Source organism: Lissotriton helveticus, chromosome 4_1 (genome assembly GCF_964261635.1).
Source record: "Lissotriton helveticus chromosome 4_1, aLisHel1.1, whole genome shotgun sequence".
Classification (NCBI taxonomy): Eukaryota; Metazoa; Chordata; class Amphibia; order Caudata; family Salamandridae; genus Lissotriton; species Lissotriton helveticus.
Window position 1 is genome coordinate 155,179,771 of NC_136063.1, and position 19,070 is coordinate 155,198,840.

General features: G+C 48.0%; 1 protein-coding gene across 1 annotated transcript in view; it reads right to left on the reverse strand.

Moving 5' to 3' along the window:
• Nucleotides 1-11,321: 11,321 nt before the first annotated feature.
• The window catches only part of LOC144828452 (ranBP-type and C3HC4-type zinc finger-containing protein 1-like), a 540,072-nt gene continuing 532,323 nt past the window's right edge, over nucleotides 11,322-19,070 (reverse strand). Inside the window, exon 14 of the mRNA XM_078686629.1 lies at nucleotides 11,322-13,703. Coding sequence (XP_078542755.1) covers nucleotides 13,623-13,703 — 81 coding nt within the window. The 3' untranslated portion in view covers nucleotides 11,322-13,622. The remainder of the gene's footprint in view (nucleotides 13,704-19,070) is intronic.

Consider the following 19,070-nt stretch of genomic DNA (forward strand, 5'->3'; position numbering starts at 1 on the left):
GAAGCCGGTGCCCACCCGGCATTGCCCCGTGTTTACACCGCCGCTGTCCGGCCCCCCGACCCCAGGGCCGCGCTGCGATTGGCCGCGACCCGGAAGTCAGGCAGGCCAGGGGCGGGACAAGCGGAAGTGCCGGAGAAGAAGAGCTCCAGCGCAAGGAGAAGAAGCCGCCTGCCGTGTCCTTCCCTGGGCTCCCAAGTGAAGGGGGAGCCCCGGAGTTCTGGCCAGTCTCGAGGGAGGAGCGGGAGTCCTCCAGCCCCTGGCCGCCCTGTGTTGCGTAGGTCCCGCCCCCCCAGCGCGGACAAGGAGAAGGAACTGCGCCCACCGGCAGGACTCCATGGTCGAAGAGGAGCCCCGCCGCCGCCCGTGAGAGCATCCGGCCCCAAGAAGCGGGACCGGGTGAGGAAGAGCTGCAGCGAAGTCCCACCCTCCCCCCCCCCAGCGCGGACAAGGAGAAGCAGATGCACCCACCGGCAGGGCTCCGTCGAGGTGAGTGCTGCCGTTCCCTCCCCCCTCACAGACCGGCAGTCCCTTGTTACCTCTGGGGGCGAAGGCCTCGTGAGTGTCGAGCGGTTCTCCGGCTCTTTCCAGGTCTGGTTGGTGGGTCTCAGCACATGGTGCTCCGTCGCCCGGAGGAAGAGGCACCTCAGGCCTCAACGGGTCCTCTTGTGGGCTGCCTAATGTTGGCTCTCCAGGTTGGCCGGTCTGTGAGCTGCTTGCGCCCAGCCAATCCCCCTCTGATGCGGCATCACGGGAAGCCAGCAGCAACAGGTCCCGGATGCACGTGGGTCCCCGAGGGACTTCTAGAACTGACAACCTGCTGGCTTCCTCCGGTATAAGATCCTGTGATGGTGTGGACTCTGACATCTGCAGAGGAACCAGAGTGGACGGTGTTGTACTTTCTTAAGAGCCTCCTGCTTCCTGAATAAAGCCTGCACCAGGGAACTGAGAACCACGTGAGCATGTGTCCCCCTCCCCCATTACTGTGCTCCCTTGCTCTGGTACTGTATCAAGCCTCGTCAACGCGCCCTCTCGTGGGTCTCTCTCCTTTTCCAGTACTGTGCTCTTCCGTGGTATTGTGTCTTGACCCAGACCTTTTTCATGCCCTACTACTAGGTCCTGGCCTTCTGTACTCTTCCCTGGTACTGTTTCGTAACCTACAGCAGCTGTAACCTGGCCCAGACCTGTGACCTGTCCCAGTGCTTTGCCCTCTTCCAGTGCCCTGTTCTCACCCAGTGCAGTACCCAGTCTCGGGGTTACGTCCTGTCCCAGTAATGTGAGATGCCCCAGTTCTATCTCTTTCCCTGGTGCTGCATCCTGCACTGGTACTGTGTTCTGCCTCAGTGATGTGTCCTGTCCCAGTACTCTGAACTGCCCTGGTACTGTGTCCTGTTCGTGCACTGTGAACTGTTCCGGTGCTCTATCCTGCAAAGCCACTGCGTGCTGCCCTGTAACTGCATCCTGCCCAGGTACTGTGTCCTGCCCTGGTACTGTGAGCAGCCCTGGTTCTGCTTCCTGCCCTGGTACTGTGAGCTGCCCTAGTACTAAATCCAGTCTCGGTACCGTGAGCTGTCCGGCTACCGAGAGTTCCTCCATTTGCTCTTGATCTCTCTTCATTGGTAAGGTAAGTGGCTCCACCGGTTCTCTGTTTTTTTCTCCCACCGCTGCGCCTCTCTCTCCTGACGCTGTCTCTTCACCGCGTGGGGGTACATGGTGTTCCTCGGGGGAAGGCTGCTGGAGTTCTGAGGTTGGGGTATGTTCCTCATCCGGGGAACGGTGAAGCCCTAAGGCTCTGGAGTGTTCCTCCTCAGAGGCGTTGTCATGCCCCTCTCCTGAGGCCCCGGCAGGTCCCTCTTCTTGACCCTCATTACAAAGCCAGGGCACTTTATACTGCACATACCTGTTTTTTGTAATAATTGGTCTAAACTCGACCTAACTCCTTTTTTCACATTTTTTCCTCAGCACCCTGTTGAGGGTGCTGAGGGGGCCGATCTCGGAACACAGGGCCACACAGAGTGAAATAAGCGGCTGACCAGACAAGAAAATACAGGGAGTGAAAATCCCCCTCCAGCCCCACCCCCTCCCCAGCCTCTTACAAGTGAATGCTGGAAATGCGTTGCTTTGAAGCGATGTTTTCCTGCTCCTTTATGTGCAGCTTTCCTGGGTAATTGAGATTCCCTGTATTTCATGACCTTGGGAATGTTTACTCAAAAAAAACATAGATGGTAATTTTAACATTTACAATGCCAATAGCTCTAACATTGTCAAAGGCAAAACCATTGCATTGTAAATGCTTGTTACAGTCTGGCTTGACAACGCAGCCGTTGCCAGACAATTACGTGAGAATCACTAGGAGAGGGGGTTTGGCTCCGCCCACTTGTTGGGAGCCAGAAGTACAGGTTCTGATTGGGCAGACGTCATGTGCTTCCACAACAAAAGTGCTTACACTTCACACAGATGTGACTAAATTGTTTATTTATCCAGCTGCCTAAGCGTGAACTTTCAGGAGTACACATAAGACATTATAATGCTATTAAAATGTCTTTGATAACTAGATGATTTAGGTTGTTTTTCTCTAGCAGCAGGGAGGACAGCATTCATTAACCCCCATGGATGTTTATGTCTGGCTTGACAGTGCAACTGCCATCTGACCATTTAACCTACAGCAATATTATTCTACAGTCTTTGCTTCCACACAAATAGATATTAGTTCCCATGCTATTTACTTGTAATGCTTCACGCTACCATGCAACATTCCTTTAAACCCAGACCTACTGGCATTGTCAATGCTTGCTTTTATTAATCTGGCGCAGGCATGCCTGTTCTAACCTAACGGAAGGGCACCAGCCCCTGTTGGTCTGTTCTGGATTCGAGGCTGCTACTGTGGCTTGCAGAAGCCACTCCAAGAGAATCTTGCTTTGTAAAAAAAAAAAAAAAAAAAAAAACTCTGATTCTTCAAGGAGTTAAATGGTGTATGGTTACAAAAAATTGTATGATACAGATCAGAAAAACACGAGGTTCACTGTCAACAAAGTCTGCAATGCCAGGCAAGACCATGAATTGTGCCCAGGTGTTGGACATTATTGGGAAGAAATCGTGCACCGTAACTTCAGACAGCAATCCACATATTGAGACAGGAAACACATTGTTTGACGAGAAAACAATATCCATTAACCTCGCGTTACTAGAGAGTATTACCTGGTGTATGTAACAGGTCTGAGTGTAATGTTTCTTGATCGTAGCAGCAGCAGAGGTCATACTTTTGCTGTGAAAATATGGTCTCCATTGAAGTCAACAATGAGCAAGACAGAACAGAAAGGGAATAGCACGCCAACAACACCCAGAATGGGCCCAGTGCAAAGTACCTTGAAAAACAAAACTGTAAGCAACAAACAAATGCAAATCAAGACTTGAATTATACAACTGCAAACCAGAGATCCGCCTTGTCCTTGGTCATCAAAACTGTAACACACTGCCCTTAACTCAGAATCTTGACCAGGATTCAGAAAATAAACCCAACTCCATCTCTTCACGAAATATTTACCACCAAGGAAAGATGTCCCTGCAGTGACCAGAGTAAGCACCAGGACAATCGCTTGTCGTCTTCACCCCATGCCCCTTAAAGCAAGCGACATCACTCCAAAGGCCATTATAAACAGATCTCACACACTCTATTATGTATATATTGTATGTAGTTTGTCTCTCTGCAGTGCCCGCTCCCTTTCAAGAAGCAAGAGCTGTGCCTTATGCAAGCATTGGTGCTTGTGCAGCATGAAGGCAGCATTGAAGGTAGCATCCACCGGCTCCCTGGTTTAATGACTCACTTCGCCAGGAAAAATCTCGTTGCAAGAAACTGGAACGCCTTTGGCGCTCCAACTACTGCGTGGATAAGAAAAAAAGGTATAAGGCCGCTCTTCTTGCATACCATTCTGCCTGTGATACTGCCAGAGCTAATCATGCTAATATTACCATACTTAATGCCCAAAATCGACCTAAGGCTTTGTTCAAAGTTGTCAAAGATCTTGTAGGCATGTCTTCTGTACCTAAAGACCCCTGCTTGGACACAAAACAATGTAATGCTCTGGCAAATTTCTTCCTGGAGAAAATAGATAAAATCTATGCTAATTTTAGCGCTCCTTCTACTTACTCCCCCATCCCTGATTCTCAATTGCCCAGCTCCTGCTCGGCCGATACATCTAGTTTACCTCCCACGGCTCCCCAACTCCACTCCTGGGAGCCGATCTCTCCTTTGCTTTTTCAAAAATACCTACACGAAATAAAATCTGGTTCTCCCCTTGATCCCATGCCTCCACAAATACTGTGCACCCTTGATCCATCTATTCTTCAGATTATCCTTGATCTCCTGAATGCTTCACTGGTTGAAGCCATGGTTCCCAAAGAATGGAAACATGCGATGGTGGTCCCTTTGATAAAGAAGGCTAATGCAGACCCAAATAATCCCTCCAACTTCCGTCCTATCTCTTTGCTGTCTTGCTACTCTAAAATTCTTGAAAAGCACGTTAATTCTCTTCTTACCTCTTATGTTGAATCTTTTAATTTTCTTCACGCCTCTCAATCCGGGTTCAGAGCTGGCTTCTCCACTGAGACCACGCTTCTTGGTGTGAACGAGACCATCAGGAGGCAGGTGGACAACGGGGAGACAGTGGCACTCATTCTGTTAGATTTGAGTGCCGCATTTGACACCGTCTCCCACTCCATCCTGTTGTCCACCCTGAAATCTGTGGGCATAGACGGCCCGGCCCTGGCCTGGATTGCTAGTTTTCTTTCTAACCGCACTTTTCAAGTCTTTTCTTCTACCTCTGTCTCCTCTATCTTCACTTCCCCTCATGGTGTTCCCCAGGGTTCCATTCTTAGTCCTCTTTTCTTTAATCTTTATGTGAGTCCTCTAGCTTTTTTGGCGGAGCAAGCAGGTCTCACGATCTATTCCTACGCTGACGATACGCAAATCGTCTACTCTTTATCCACAAAAAAACACCTCCCCACGTCTTCCCTGCAGTCTGGTCTGGAACAAATTTCCAACTGGATGCATAGACATAAATTACAACTCAATGGTGACAAAACGGAGTTGCTTCTGTTTGGCCCAAATTCATCGCTCTGGGGCCCCCAACATTGGCCTCATCAGATGGGCCCTATCCCCACCCCCTCAGTCACAGCCCGCAACCTCGGGGTCCTTCTTGACAACCAGCTGTCAATGAAGCAACATGTTGTAAAAGTCTCAGCCACCTGCATTACCATCGTAAGGTGGCTGAGAAAAATTACGTGGATGCTTCCAGCTGACACCCTGAGGACCGTAGTTCAGGCCCTTGTCACCTCACGGATGGACTACGGGAACATTCTGCTCCTGGGTGCCTGTAAGGAGGTTTTAAAGAAATTGCAGGTAGTTCAGAACATGGCAGTCCGCCTTATCTGTAACTTGCCTGCCAGGTCATCGGCCGCTGTCCATCTGCGTAAGCTGCACTGGCTGCGCATTGAGAGCCGAGTGAAGTTTAAAGCTCTCTGCATTATGCATCATATTAAAACTGGTAAAGCCCCGAAATACGTGTCCTCTTTAGTGCAGCACTATGTTCCCTCGCGCACTCTGAGATCCTCCACGCAAAACAAGTTTCAGACCCCTCGTTTCAACAAAGCTAGAATGGGCGGTCGCTCGTTTGCACTACTTGCACCTTCTCTATGGAACTCCATGCCCCAATCCCTGCGATCTGAAATGTGCTATCTGAAATTCCGCTAAGGAATTAAGACCTGGCTTTTTAATTTTTAATATACATGCTCATTCCTTTTCTACTTAGTTCACCTTTGTTTGCCTTTAGCGCCGGGAAACCTCCGGGTAGCTGTGCGCTCAATAAATGCAATTATAATAATAATAATAATGGAAGCCACGGAGAGCTGGGCATTATGTGGGGTGTTTTAAGACAGACCGTGTGCATCAAATGGCAATTGCACAATTACATTTCACACATTTACATTCCCCCTTTTTAGGCACAGGGAGAGTAGGTGTTTAGCCCATTCTTGAAGTATGTTGAGTCAAACGCCACGGCGGGGGTTGGACCATGGTCTCCAGCTTCCCTGTAAGACCAGGTTAATGGGGTTGTTTGTCGTTGATATCTTCTGCTCCCTCCTACGTTGGCTCTGCAAACTTGGCTAAGTGACCCCTTTACACACTTGACTATCAGGGTAGTGAGGGTGACCAGTCCAAGGTGTCTCAAGGAGGTGGAAGGGACACAGAGACTCAGCACTCAAAGACACAGTTGTTACAATATTGTGATGTTCATCCCTAAACACTAAACAACCAAAGCTTTCTCCTTTGTGAGAAAAAACTCATACAGACTGCGTTCTTAATGTTTGATAATATTCTTCCTGTATACCACAAAATACGCTATTTTATTTATTAAATATTATTTAATATTTATTTCACTTTTACTAACACAAAATTATATACACTATTAAAAACATCCTTAAAATTCGTGCTATCTAAAATACCTTCATAATCATTAAAAGTGCACATTTCCTTTAAAAAAAATTATTGCATTTATATAGCGTTTCCTACCCTTGACGAGGCCTTGAAGCACTTTATGGTGGGTAGCAGGCTACTCCGCAGCCCAGAGCTAGTGGCTAATCCAGTGCTTATTAATTTTTCCTGTAGAGTTATTGGTTATTGGGTTAGTCTTGTGCTCTAAGGAAACTGAAGGATTTCCTCAATTTTCAAGTGGTGATGTAGGAACTTGGTGTAATAACTGGGATGAATTAATGTAAGTGGAAAGATGGGTGAGGGAATAGGGTGAAGGAGATTAAATATTATGACATAACAAGGAGAGGTTAAACTGAACGTGGTTAATGCGAGATTGAGCAGATAAATTAGATAGGGTCTTATGTGTCAGAAACAGTTATTCGGAGATAGGTTTATGCTTTGTGAGGAGAGCGATGGTTATTTTGCTGAAATTTAGTAGAGAGTAAGGCGGCAAAAAAATGTGCAAAGGTAGGGTAAACCCAGAGGCACTAGGAAATGCAGAGGATGGATGGAATATATGCGTATAACAAGAAGGTAGGAGAGATGACAGTCCATAGCTATGAATCAGTTTATTTTCATGCAGGGATTTTTGGGATGTTTAGGGAGGATGATATCTGATGACGTATAAAGACTGTAAAGAAGGCTGAATGTTGATCACCTCTGGGCCAGGGGGTAGTAGTTATTCCGTCTTAGGTTGCCCCAGTTGCGATCACACTGACCCTTCTCTTCCACCTAGCTATTGAACATCATTGAAAGTGTCAGACTTTGCCCTTTTTGTTGGGGGGATGTTGGACTGTGAGTTGTAGCTTCGCCGGTTAAGATTTTCAAAAGTGGACAATCAAGGGGGTTTGCATTGATCATACGTTTATGAGTTTGTTTGAAAAAGATGCGTGGGTCTTGAGTTTGTAGTAGGGTGTGGGTCTTCTGATATTGATGGGTGTTTGTTAAGGGATTTTGCTGTATTAGAACATTGGAGTGCGGAGCACTCCATTGAAGACAATAGAGTGCTCTGAGTTTTACGGGCCGGTAAAGGCCCGCAAAGCAACATTCCAATGTTGTTTCACAAAGGCTTCTCGGAGCCTGAGGAGATTTAAACCCCCTCGGGCTCGAGAGGCCTTTGTTTTATTTGTTAGAACATGCTGCCCTCTAGTGGCAGAATGTTCTAATAGCCTTATAGCCATTTGTAGCTGGGGTATAAGGCTAATAAAGTCCCCCTCCCTTGTTAAAGGCCCTCGCCTCAGGCCTTTAACGCTGGAGCGGGCCTTCAACCCCTCTACTGCGCCCGCGATTTTTCAGAAGTGCGGCACTTCCGCAAAACGGGCGGGGCTGCGTCGGCCATTGGCCGACGGCAGCACCAGCAAGGTAGCGTTGCCGTCAGCCAATGGCCGACGGCAGCATGGAAGGGGTTAATAGCCAGTATAGCCCGCTACGGCGGGCTATAAGGCTGTATTAGTACACCCTGATCGTAAAGAGACCTGGGGCGCATTACAGAAAAGGAACATTTTCATTGTTTATTACGTGCGCACCTTTTGAAGGTGTGCCCGGCGCAAGCAATGAAAATGCGCCGTATTATGATGGGTGCGCTGCCCCAGGGCAGCCGCGAACTTGTGCTGCCCTAGGGGCAGTGCATTCATGTGAAAAATAGAGCGGCTGCTTTGAAGCCACTCTGTGTTTTCACAGTGCAGGCGCCAACCCGCCTGCACTTTGAAGAGGTATTAGAGATTCCCTTGCAGGCAGGTGCAGTGGTGGACTGCAAGGGGATGTCTTGGAGGTCCATAGGGCTACCTTAACCCCTCTGCAGAGGGCTACCATCAGGGTGCACACTGATAGAGCACCACCTTTAGATGGTACACTTTCAGTGCGCCTCCTGAGTGCTTCTTTGCCTCTACGCCCGCTTCTGTAACACAGCGCTTGCGCACAGGTAAAGGGATTCCCTCACGCCCTCTGAAGATAACGCTGGTGCTTCATGTGCTTCAGCATTATCGATATTACAGAAGGGGCCGCATAACCTTCTGTGGCCCCTTCTGTAATACCAAAGTGCTCGAGGGGCGCACAAAGAGGGCGCAAACACTTGTTATGCCCTTGGGGGCACTTGTAATATATGCCCCCTGGAGGGTGTCTGTCTGTGGGCAGGAAATGAGAATGGGTTGATTCTTTGTTCACATTGGGAAAAACAGACCATAACCATCTAATTGAACTCCAAGTGATTCTCAGTGGCTCTTATCTTTGCGCGTAGGGAAATCCAAGGTTGTGCTGCTTGCATGGAGAAAGTAGTGCCACCGACGGTTTTCTTCCTATAAGTAGGAGTCATTGAGTGCAGTGCCAGCCTGTGACAGAGGTTCCTAGGTTAGGGATATTTTGTGATTTTACCCCTTGTGAGGGGACTTGTGATTATTGGTCACCAAAGCATTGATTTTGCCCACACTCATGACACTGTGAATGTTATACGTCCATTGTGAGCATTGTTATCTATTATACTCTAGCATCAGAAATGGAGCAAAGTGAAACTCTAAATGCCCCAGTGAGGTGGTGTGTGCATCAGGGGTGTAGTGTATGTAGCTGGAAGTGCTTGTAAACTCGAAGAGGTGCCAAATGGGAAGTGTGTCCATAGGTGTATGTGTAGTCAGCTGAGTGGTAATGTGTGCTCAGGAGCATGTGTGTCGCTGTGTGGAGTGTAATAGGAAGTAAGTAGTTGAGAGTGTGTAGTAGGAAGCATGTAGGTGGGAGTGTGTATGTGAGCGAACTTCAAAGGAGTACCAAAAAAAGGTGTCTACAGGAGTATGTGTGCACTTGGGATTTTGTAGTAAATTGGGTGCCTGTGTGCAGTTAAGTGTGTGTAGTGTGAGTCTGAGTGCACAAGTCTATGTAAATAAGGAGTGGGTGGGTAGGAGTGTGGGTGTAGTTGGGAGAGTTTGCAATATTTCAAGGTGATACTATTTCATTAATTGAAGCAGTTTCTCTTTTTGTTGTACTATGCATGGACAACCTACGGCACACCTCCGTGTTTAAAAACTTTGACAATATAGTGCTAGTTTGATATTCGCACTGGACATTTTGTCTCACATCTCCTAAACGGCTGAACAGATTTTCATCAAACACAGAAAACTGACTGACAGGCTGATCTGCCATAAAAGAAATTGGTGACCATCCACTTAGAGGTTTTCAAGTTATTCACAGAAAATAAATCTTCTGTGGGAAATCCCATTTTATCGGTAAGTTACAAAACGAGGCTTGGACCCAATTATGACCTTTGAACCATTCGCCGATCCACACCAAATTTGTCACGCTCTTGGATTCTCCTCAAAATATCCTCGGATTATGGTGCAAATTGGTCATTGGGGAAAGGCTATTTAGGGTGGAACAATCTGACTTTTTAGGAACAGCCAGTTATTTATAGGATACATAACAGTGTATTATGCTCTCACACTGCCATTGAGGGGTTCTGGTGACATCATATACGAGACCGAAGCAATATGGGATTTTTTATAGCTCTGACTTCACACCAGCAGAGGGCCACACCTGAAGCCCTGCTTTGTCTTTGTCACATTTAAGGCCCCGCCTTAAGAATGCCTAGAAAGAGAACATCACACAGCACAGAACAGAAAGTCACCATTTAGTAGATTGCACTTGTTAAACACTTTATAGAGCACTAATTAAAAAGGCACAATGACTTTGCAAATAAATATGTAGAAACATATAAAAGAAATGTACAGTTAGCCAAATAGAATTAATTACCACTAATTCATCCATTTGAAAGCACTTTCAAGTTAGGCAGCTGACAGCCCAGAGAGATAAAATGATTTGAAAACAACGCAAAAAGAAAGATCGCTCAATACGTTTAATAAATTAACAGAGTGTTCAATGTTTCAAATGTTCATCATACATGGATAAACAAAATTTTTTTCTTCTTTTCAGTCCAGCATGAAGCGGGAGCCATAATACGGTAGCCAAAATAGTTTTATTTATGTTCATCATACATCGCACTCCAGTCCAGCCAACGCGTTTCGTACTGAAGTGGACTTCATCAGGGTTTGTAAAGTCTCATGTTGTTTTTCTGGATTAATGAAGGACCAGAAAAATGTATGCCATCAGGTAAAAAGTGGGTTCTGCAGAGTATCGCAAAGATACAAATGGCAGCACAGAAAAGATTGCCTTATTATTGTGGTCCTTTATAAATCCACTAGCAGCCCGCCCCGACGTTGTCAGGGGGCAATGAGGCTTCAGGGCCAAACGCCCGCCCAGGCCCCCGCCCGCCCCGCCCCCCCCCCGCCCCGACATTGTCCGTGTCCCGGAGCCACCTCTCGCTCCCGGCCCGACATTTTACGTGTCCCTTTGCCTTACCTGAGCCGGCGCTCCTGACTTCACCGCCGCTCGTCACCGCTCCTCCCCGCCTGTCCGCCGCTCATGTCCGCCGCTTCCCCTCGTCATCACGCACGTCGCGGCCAGCGCTACGTCGCGGCCGGCGCTACTTCCAGGGGACTACTTTTTATTTAAGTTAAATTTTTAAATTTAAGTTTAATTTTTATTTTATATAGCCTATGTCCATCTGCACACCCTGACATTTTCAACGATGTATCGGGTGTGTGGATTGGCGCTGTGGTTCCTGAGTTTACCTGGCTCAAAGGTTTGTGTTCTCTCTTTATAATAGTAGTATAGATAAAAACAACATGGCACTTGACAAGCCCTGATGAAGTCCTCCTCAGGAGGAAACGCATCGGTTGGGCTGGAGTGCGATGTTTGATGAATATAAATAACACTATTTTAGATACCTTATTATGGCTCATGCTTCATGATGGACTGAGAAGAAGAAACAATTATATGTCTATCCAGCTATGATAACCATTTGAATCATTGAACTTTCTGTTAATTTCTTAAACGTATTGAGTGTTCCGTCTTTTGATGTTCATTTTTGGGGCTTCCTGAGCAGTGGGATCAAGAGGTTGAGCGCTAGCTCTTTGCATTGAAGTACTAACACCAGTGCGACCATCTAGAGCTAATACTGCTCCTTTTTCTATAGATAAAATGCTTTGCCCTAGACCACACAATATGGTCAATAGGGGAATTGGTACTATAACACAGCCAGTAGATATTATAACAGGCATGCAATGCATGTGTAATGTGCATTTCCGTTCACTAAATATTAATGACAATTTATAGGTGCATAAGTTACACTAAGGTTCCAGACAGAGGTTAGGCGGGGAAACAGAAAAGAAATTACTGGACTTTTTTTTAGCACGTTGGCAATATATCTGAAAAGCAGAGAGAGCTAGAAAGGCCAGAAATGCCTCTGAGTCTCAGCATTTTACCCACTAAGGCTGCAGAATAAGATTGCATAGGATCTGGCAACACAATTAGATGTCCAAGCTCTTGACACAGGACTTCAGACACATTCCACAGTGCGACTCTAGCCTTGCTCAGGACCGAGCTATTGCCTGTAAAACCACAGCTTGAAGAAATGCATTGATTCTTATAATTTGGCAGGTTTTCAGAGTGGCCAGGTGTGGGGTGGTGGGGGACACATCCCTTGACCTATCACAGCCAGTGGCAAGCAGATTGAATTTACACCACTTTGCATCACGCACTGCACCAACTACTGCATGGGATGCCTTTTCTTAATTACACATATGTCGTTATGATCTCTGAAGCAATTTAAAAACCATCTGACGACTGAGCTCTTCAGTTTCATTAGAGCAGAAAATGGGCATCCTCGGACAAGTCAACAAGGCTCTAGCACCCTCTTCTGCCCACCCTGGCACTAAGAATCATATGTATCTTTACAAAAGAATCATAAAAGTAAAAACGTTATTTAAAATGCTTTGTCCAAATACTGGGGGTTGTCACTAAGAAATCACTTGAATAAGCACAAGAATCACATAACTACAGGTCACGCTGCCCTTGTAGAGCTGGATCCTAGCTTGAGAGCCCTTCCACAGGACCGCATGGAACACTGAGGGCTGTAACAGAAGTGCAGTACAAGTCCTGAGGAAGTGCTTGCCGCATTCAGGGCTGCATGCTGGGATTGTTCTCTGTGCACAGCAAATATCCAAGCAGGCTGTTGCTCCACTGATGTGGGGGGCATGATGTGCTATACATGAGCCAGCTTGAGTCCTTCTGTAGAGCTCCATATGGTTCTAGCACTACCAGCAAGCAATGTGTACAGAAGATATGGCAGTTGTTAGAACTTACAAAGAGCTTTGAGTGCCTCTTTCATTTGTGATCAACAATACATGCCCTGGGACCGAATGGTTGTGGGGCATCTGGTGGTCATAGATGGTGGCTCCATCCACTTCTCAGTAGGAAGACCATGATTCGGTGAGACGACAGTCTAAGAAGGTTCCTAAGACCTGACTTGATGCATGGTCTAGGAAGGTTCCAATGAGTGGCTTCATGAAAATAGTCACAACTTTGTCCATGCAGCAGCACCCTCCACGGGGCTGCGCGGAGTCCAGATAGTTGCAGGAGATGTGATGTGAAGTTTGGGGGACAATTGCAGCCCCTCCACGGGCATTATCAATGAGTAGGTGTTTAAGATGAGGCACATTACTTATGCAGCGGTCAATGTGGCAGCGCCTCGATGGAGCTAGACGGGATTTTGATGGATTCATGACTCCTAGGCATCTCCGCCCACTCTTTGGGGCTACAAAGTTTCACAGTGAACTTCAGATACCAGCTATGTGAGCTTTCATTCAGCCTTTAGTATGAGGAGTTCTGGACATACATTGGCTGTATATGCATTGTGGGAATGAAAGCCCCTCCACGTGGCTATATAGAACATCAGTGACTGCATCCGAGTCCATTTGTTTTGCTATTCCAGGTGTGCTTGCCCCTCCGCAGGGCTTCCTGTGCCCCACCATTGACAGAGATTCATTTATAAACCTGGCTCTTCCACAGGGCCACCTAAACGACTACTGGACACCGCAGGCTTGATATCCGGACTATACCATGGCTGCGCTCATCAGCTGGTGGTATATTACGCTGTCATCTAAAGTTGCAAAAGTAATTGTCTTCTTTTCCAAATGCTTCTCAAAAACGCAATTTCCTACCAGTGAGTGCAATTTTTAAAAAATTGAAATGTATAATTGGTAGCAGTGAAGCAAAATCAGTGGCAGTTCTGGCACTGAGGGTGGCATCTCCTCCCATTGACGTTACAACGACAACCTCCGCTGACATCTCCAGGGCCCTGTTGGTAGGAAGTTGAGAATAATTAAATTAGACTCTTAACTGATGAAGGTCTCATTTATGCATTATAAGCACACATTATCTTGAATGAAGGCACATAAAACTTTATAACAACATTTACTCTAGTTGTCTGCTCGCTAGCTCTAGTTCTTACAATACATTCCCCATGGAAGTAATTCCTGCCTTAGGATGTCTCAAAGCAGATTGCAAGTTAGAATGAGAACATGGGACACCCGGGCACTCACATTAAGGGGACAGCAAATTCCCCAGGAGACTGTCCATGTATCGAAAGGACTGGAGGACAGGCAACCTTCCAGTCACTAATTAGACTGGGCTATAATATGTCCAAACTACATAGCATCAGACAGTGAGTATCTGTTTCAGCTACTGTCAGGAGAAGGGCTCCATACCTTCAAATGCAAGCAGGTCTTTTTTGGTCCTACTAATTTTATAATCAAAAGTTCACACATTTATGTCAATGTATCTGGACAATGGAACACTTTGCACGCTGTTTTCATTTGGTCGGCTAAAGAAAATTCCACAGGGGGAGAACTTGGTTGTCACTGAGATAAGCAGCATGATACAAGGACTCACTACAACTTTCACAGATCAATTGTACTGTTTCATATTTTGATCAAGATGGCCTTAACAGATTTGCTTAAAAAAACCGATTTGGAGATCCATCAAGTTTTCCACACAAGGACCATAAGATAACCTTAAACAACAATATACTTACCTTCAGTTACACTCTTTATGGTGGCTACTCTACTTAACCACAGATTCCTCACCTGCAGAATATTCCCAGGTGCCAGACTGGATCTGGAGATTTATTTAGTAATGTTCTCGACACCGGTAGATGGCACCATCGCATCAGACTCCACAGCAGCTTCTCACCTGCTCCGGAAGTGATGGCACAGACCTGTATATAGGTCCCACCCGCACTTGTCGATGTCAGTTTTATTTTGAAACACTTCCGCATCCCTCTGACGGAGATCAGCCATGACAGATTGCAAACATAAAAGAGTACAAAACCTAACTTGGGACCTTTTTATAACCATAAAAGTCTACTCCACAGAATGGAGAGGAGGGCAATGAGAAATCTGCAGTTAGAGAGAGTTACAGAAGGTTAGTAACATGCTGTTCAGATTTGTTTCCCTTTTGAATAGATAGTAAAGTAGTACCACCCAAAAGGTAGAGGGTCTGAGGAGTGGGCATACACCAGGAAGTCCTGCAGGACCATCAGGCAAAATGGCCTTGCTGCAGACATGAACAGAGTAATGGCTGGTGTAGGTGTTAATGAACAACCGCGTGACATCCTCACAGATGTCTTGCGCAAACCCCATAAGGCAGTCATGGCCCTGGTGGAATAAGCCCAGATGCGCACAGAAACTTCCTTCCTGGCCAGAGCAAAACACATTTTATGCACTGGATGATCCACCTGGACAATGTTAATTTCTGAATTGCTCTTTCTTAGCACAGATGAATACCAACAGAGACCGAACCTCCAGAGCAAGGATAGAGGCATGTTCTATCTAAACAAAATGAGGAACAGGAGGGGGAGCGGGCATAATAAGGAGCACCTACTGGTCTGAGGTAATTGGTCACCTGAAAGGGCAGATTAAACTGTATAGCGCCCATACCGGGTCACCATGATTATGGGAGGGGAAATCAGAGTGGCTTGGATGCAGTTCCGGTTGCCAACAAAAAGGAGGAGGATTCCTACCCCTGCTATGGCCTTTGCCACCACCAACTCTGGTGCCAGGAAAGGACCGTACAGGCTGTGGAAAGGGCTGCTTCTGGCAATAGGAAAAAATCTTGCCGAGGGAAACACTTTACAGTTGATCATGATGGTGGAAGCCAAACCACCAACCTCTCATGACTCGGGGCTGAGTCAGAAACACTGGGTCCCCAGGAGCAGGCTACGATGCCTCGCTACAGGGCACCTTGGTAGGGGAGCCAATAACAGCCTATAACAGGCAGCTGTCAAGGTCTCTATTAGAGCATCATTAAAGGGCAGAACATGTTGTGAAGACACAGGCCCAGGCTGCAAGATATCAGTTTGTAGATTAGCCTTGATTTTTCCTAGAAAAAATTGAAGATCCAAATCCTCTTTGGCTAGGCGGAATACCAAGGGAAAAGAAGCATTCTCCTCTATAGGAGCCCACCTTGGGGAGTCCATTCTGCTGCAGGAGAAGTGTCAAAGCCACATTCATTGTGCAAGTCTAAATACATACCTGCGTCTGTGTAATGAGGTAAGAATAAATTATTTGTTTATTGTAGTCATCTTCATCATGAGGAACATTCTGTATCCCTTAGACAATGTCTGAATCAGGTTGAAATAAAGTCACTAGCCTCTGGTCCTGGTGTTGCGCTAGTGGCACTGACTAGAAGTCCTCCAATACTAAAGTTTTCACCTTAGATATTTCAAAATGAGACACTGCTGAGCTTGGGCCGAAGTTGACTTTGGATCCAAAAAAGGCATTGGGGTTGGGTCTTGATCTCGATTTGGTGCCTCTCGCCATTGCTAATATCGGGGTGGTGGCGCAGGTGTGGAGGTATGGTCCAGCACTGGCTGGGGCTCTGAGGGGGCCCAACTAGGTCAGTTCTACTGGGGGTCCCAACAGATGCCCCTGAGGGAACCCGGAATCATCCGAAGAGTTGCAGTATGACCTCCTTGAAGGTCGCTACCTACTTAAGGGTCGAACACGACTGAGGAAACCAGGGACTAGAGCCATGACCTGGAGCAGGAACAGACCCAGGGCTTGGACCATGACCTTCCTCATTTCTTACGCTTGTCGATATACAGCTTTATCGTGTGCCCCCTGATGGCCTTCAGGTGCATAACAGAGCATCTGTCACATGACTTTGAGTTATGCTTAGACTCTAAACAACGCATCCAGACATCATGTGGGTAGAAACCAACATCTGCTTTCTGCAGACTGAATACACCTTTTTTGCCAAAACTAAGCCTAACCCATATTCCAGATAGAAAATACAGATAAAAGGGCATTTAAATTGGCATTTAAGAGTATAGAGCTTCAAGCAAATGAAATGCTGATTTATATTTCAATCCCAGAAACATTTGGTTGCCCTTTGGTTTAATCAATTATAAAATATGGGGCCATTTCTGCGCGGAAAATTTACATATAAAAGTTATTGTGTAAAGTAACTTAAACAAACTACTTAGCCAATTAAATGGCACTTAATGTTTGGGGACTAAAGAAATATGCGTCCATGATTAATCTGAATTTAGATATAGTACTCAAGGGGATTTTAAGTGGCTGGGCGCATAACCATACATTTATGGGGATTACTGAATGTAATTAAATTGTGTTTCTTGTAAAACAACCTTGCGCCTTGTTGGACTTGGCCCGCAGGGCTGGTTCACCCCTGAACTTTTTGCTTTATGTGTGACCCTGTGTCAGTGATTTTGGGTCTCTGCGCACTTTTCCCTGGGTCCCAGAGTGAAAGTGCGTGCGTGTAGCATGGCTGGCCTGCCCTCCCATAGGAATGCATGGGGAATGTGTGTGTCCCTAGTAGTTCCTGATGCATGGGGAGTGCAGGCTCGAGTTTAGTATGTGTAAACTCGTGAGAGTGAATGCTGCGAGATGGTATATGCGGCATGTATGTGTCTAGAAGGGAAGTGCTACTTCTGGACATTGATGTGCGTGTGCTGTGAGGGTGCTGGAGAGTGATTGGCTGGAGCTGGCTGGCATGCCAGGCTCCAGGAAGTCTAGATGGGTTTGCCCGGTGGTGAGTGGGAGATTAGCATGAGTGATGTGTGGGAGGAGTGTACCTGTGTCCTGGATGGGCTGGGTTTTCCCCACACAATGCTGGCTCCGCCCCCCTGTGGTGTGTCTAACGACCCTAGCCTCCCCAGTGAATGAGATGGGTGGTTGGGCCATTAAGAGTGCTCCAAAGCCAGCTGAAACTGGTTTTCCCCCCACCCTGCACCTTGAAACAAAGGATTTGTTAGTATAAGAAGGGGCTGTGTCCCCTTGGAAAATGTTCTGCTTTTGGATCCTGCCAGAGGGGGCTGTTGCTGCTGCTGGGGCCAGGAGGACCGCCACTTGGGGTGTCTCCCTGCCTGGAGACCCAGTGTGCTGGCTCTGGCCCAGCCTTGCCCCCCCCTGCCTGCCTCCAGCCCCTGCTGGAGCCTTGTCCTGTCCTCCAGTGCTGGGGAGCACTGAGGATTCTTTGCCTGCAGCCTGAGAGCGCTGCTCTCTGCCCTTCAGCGCTGGGGAGCGCTGGAATCCCTGCATAGCGCTTGGAAGCGCTTTATTTTGGCCCTAGCGCTGCGAGCGCTGTGAGAGCACAGCCGGCGCCCACCCGGCATCTGATCGCCCTGTGTGGCAGTTTGACGGCGCGGGTGCCACCCCGCTCATTGCCGCTTTGTTTGCCCGTTTTTATTGGATTCACGAGGGAGCCCACTCCTCGGATCCTGGGAAGCCGCCTGCCTGCCTAAGAAGCGAGCCGCCGCGCTGCCCGCGGCGACCCGGAAGTGGTAAGCGGCCCGGCCAATCCCAGCGCGGCCCAGGAAAGGCCGACCGGAAGTCCCGCCTCCTCAGCCGAGCCGGGGAGGGAGAAGCTGCCGGCCGGGTCCCCGAGGCTCCCCGAGTGGAGAGGAGAGCCCCGGGACGAGGGGAAAGGAGCCCCGCGGCGAGAGGAGCCGCCCTGCAGCCCAGAGCCGGTGAGTGTTGCCAGAAGCGAGGGGAGGGGCGCCGGGACACGTTGTCGGTGTCCGCCCCCCCCCCCCTGCCCCCCTCAGCAGCGCGACCTCGCGCCCTTGTGTTTAGAGCCAGAGAGGCTCTTAGGGGGCATTTCTCGTCCTGAGTCCCCAGAGGGGGGACTCCAAGCGCCCCCACGTGTTCGAGGGTCCCCCGCGAGGGGCCCTGACGCCCGCATCATTGTTGAGGAGCCCGGAGAGGCTCCTGGGGGCCATTTTGTTCGTTGAGCCCAGAGAGGCTCTGAGGGTGCCATCCCCTCGTGTAGGAGCCCAGAGAGGCTCCAGCCCTTTTGCGTGACGAGCTTGAGAGAGGCTCCAGCCTACATTTGATTTACGAGCCTGAGAGGCTCCAGGCGCTATTTGTTGAGGAGCCCAGAGAGGCTCTGGGGCAGTGGTTCTGGAAAGAAGTGCCTGAGCGAGGCTCAGGGCGCCATTTCTTGTCTGGAGCCCAGTGAGGCCCCACAGTGCCACAGTGGTGGTTCTTGAGCCCAGAGAGGCTCCAACATTGCCCTAACTTTCCCTGCACCAGTTGCCCAGCACTTTGTGGGCAACTGCGACGTTTAGGCCCTGACATTGGGACACAGGGACAGTCACAGGTGGTGACTTGTGAGTTTGGCGCAATTGTTATTGATTTTACACCTC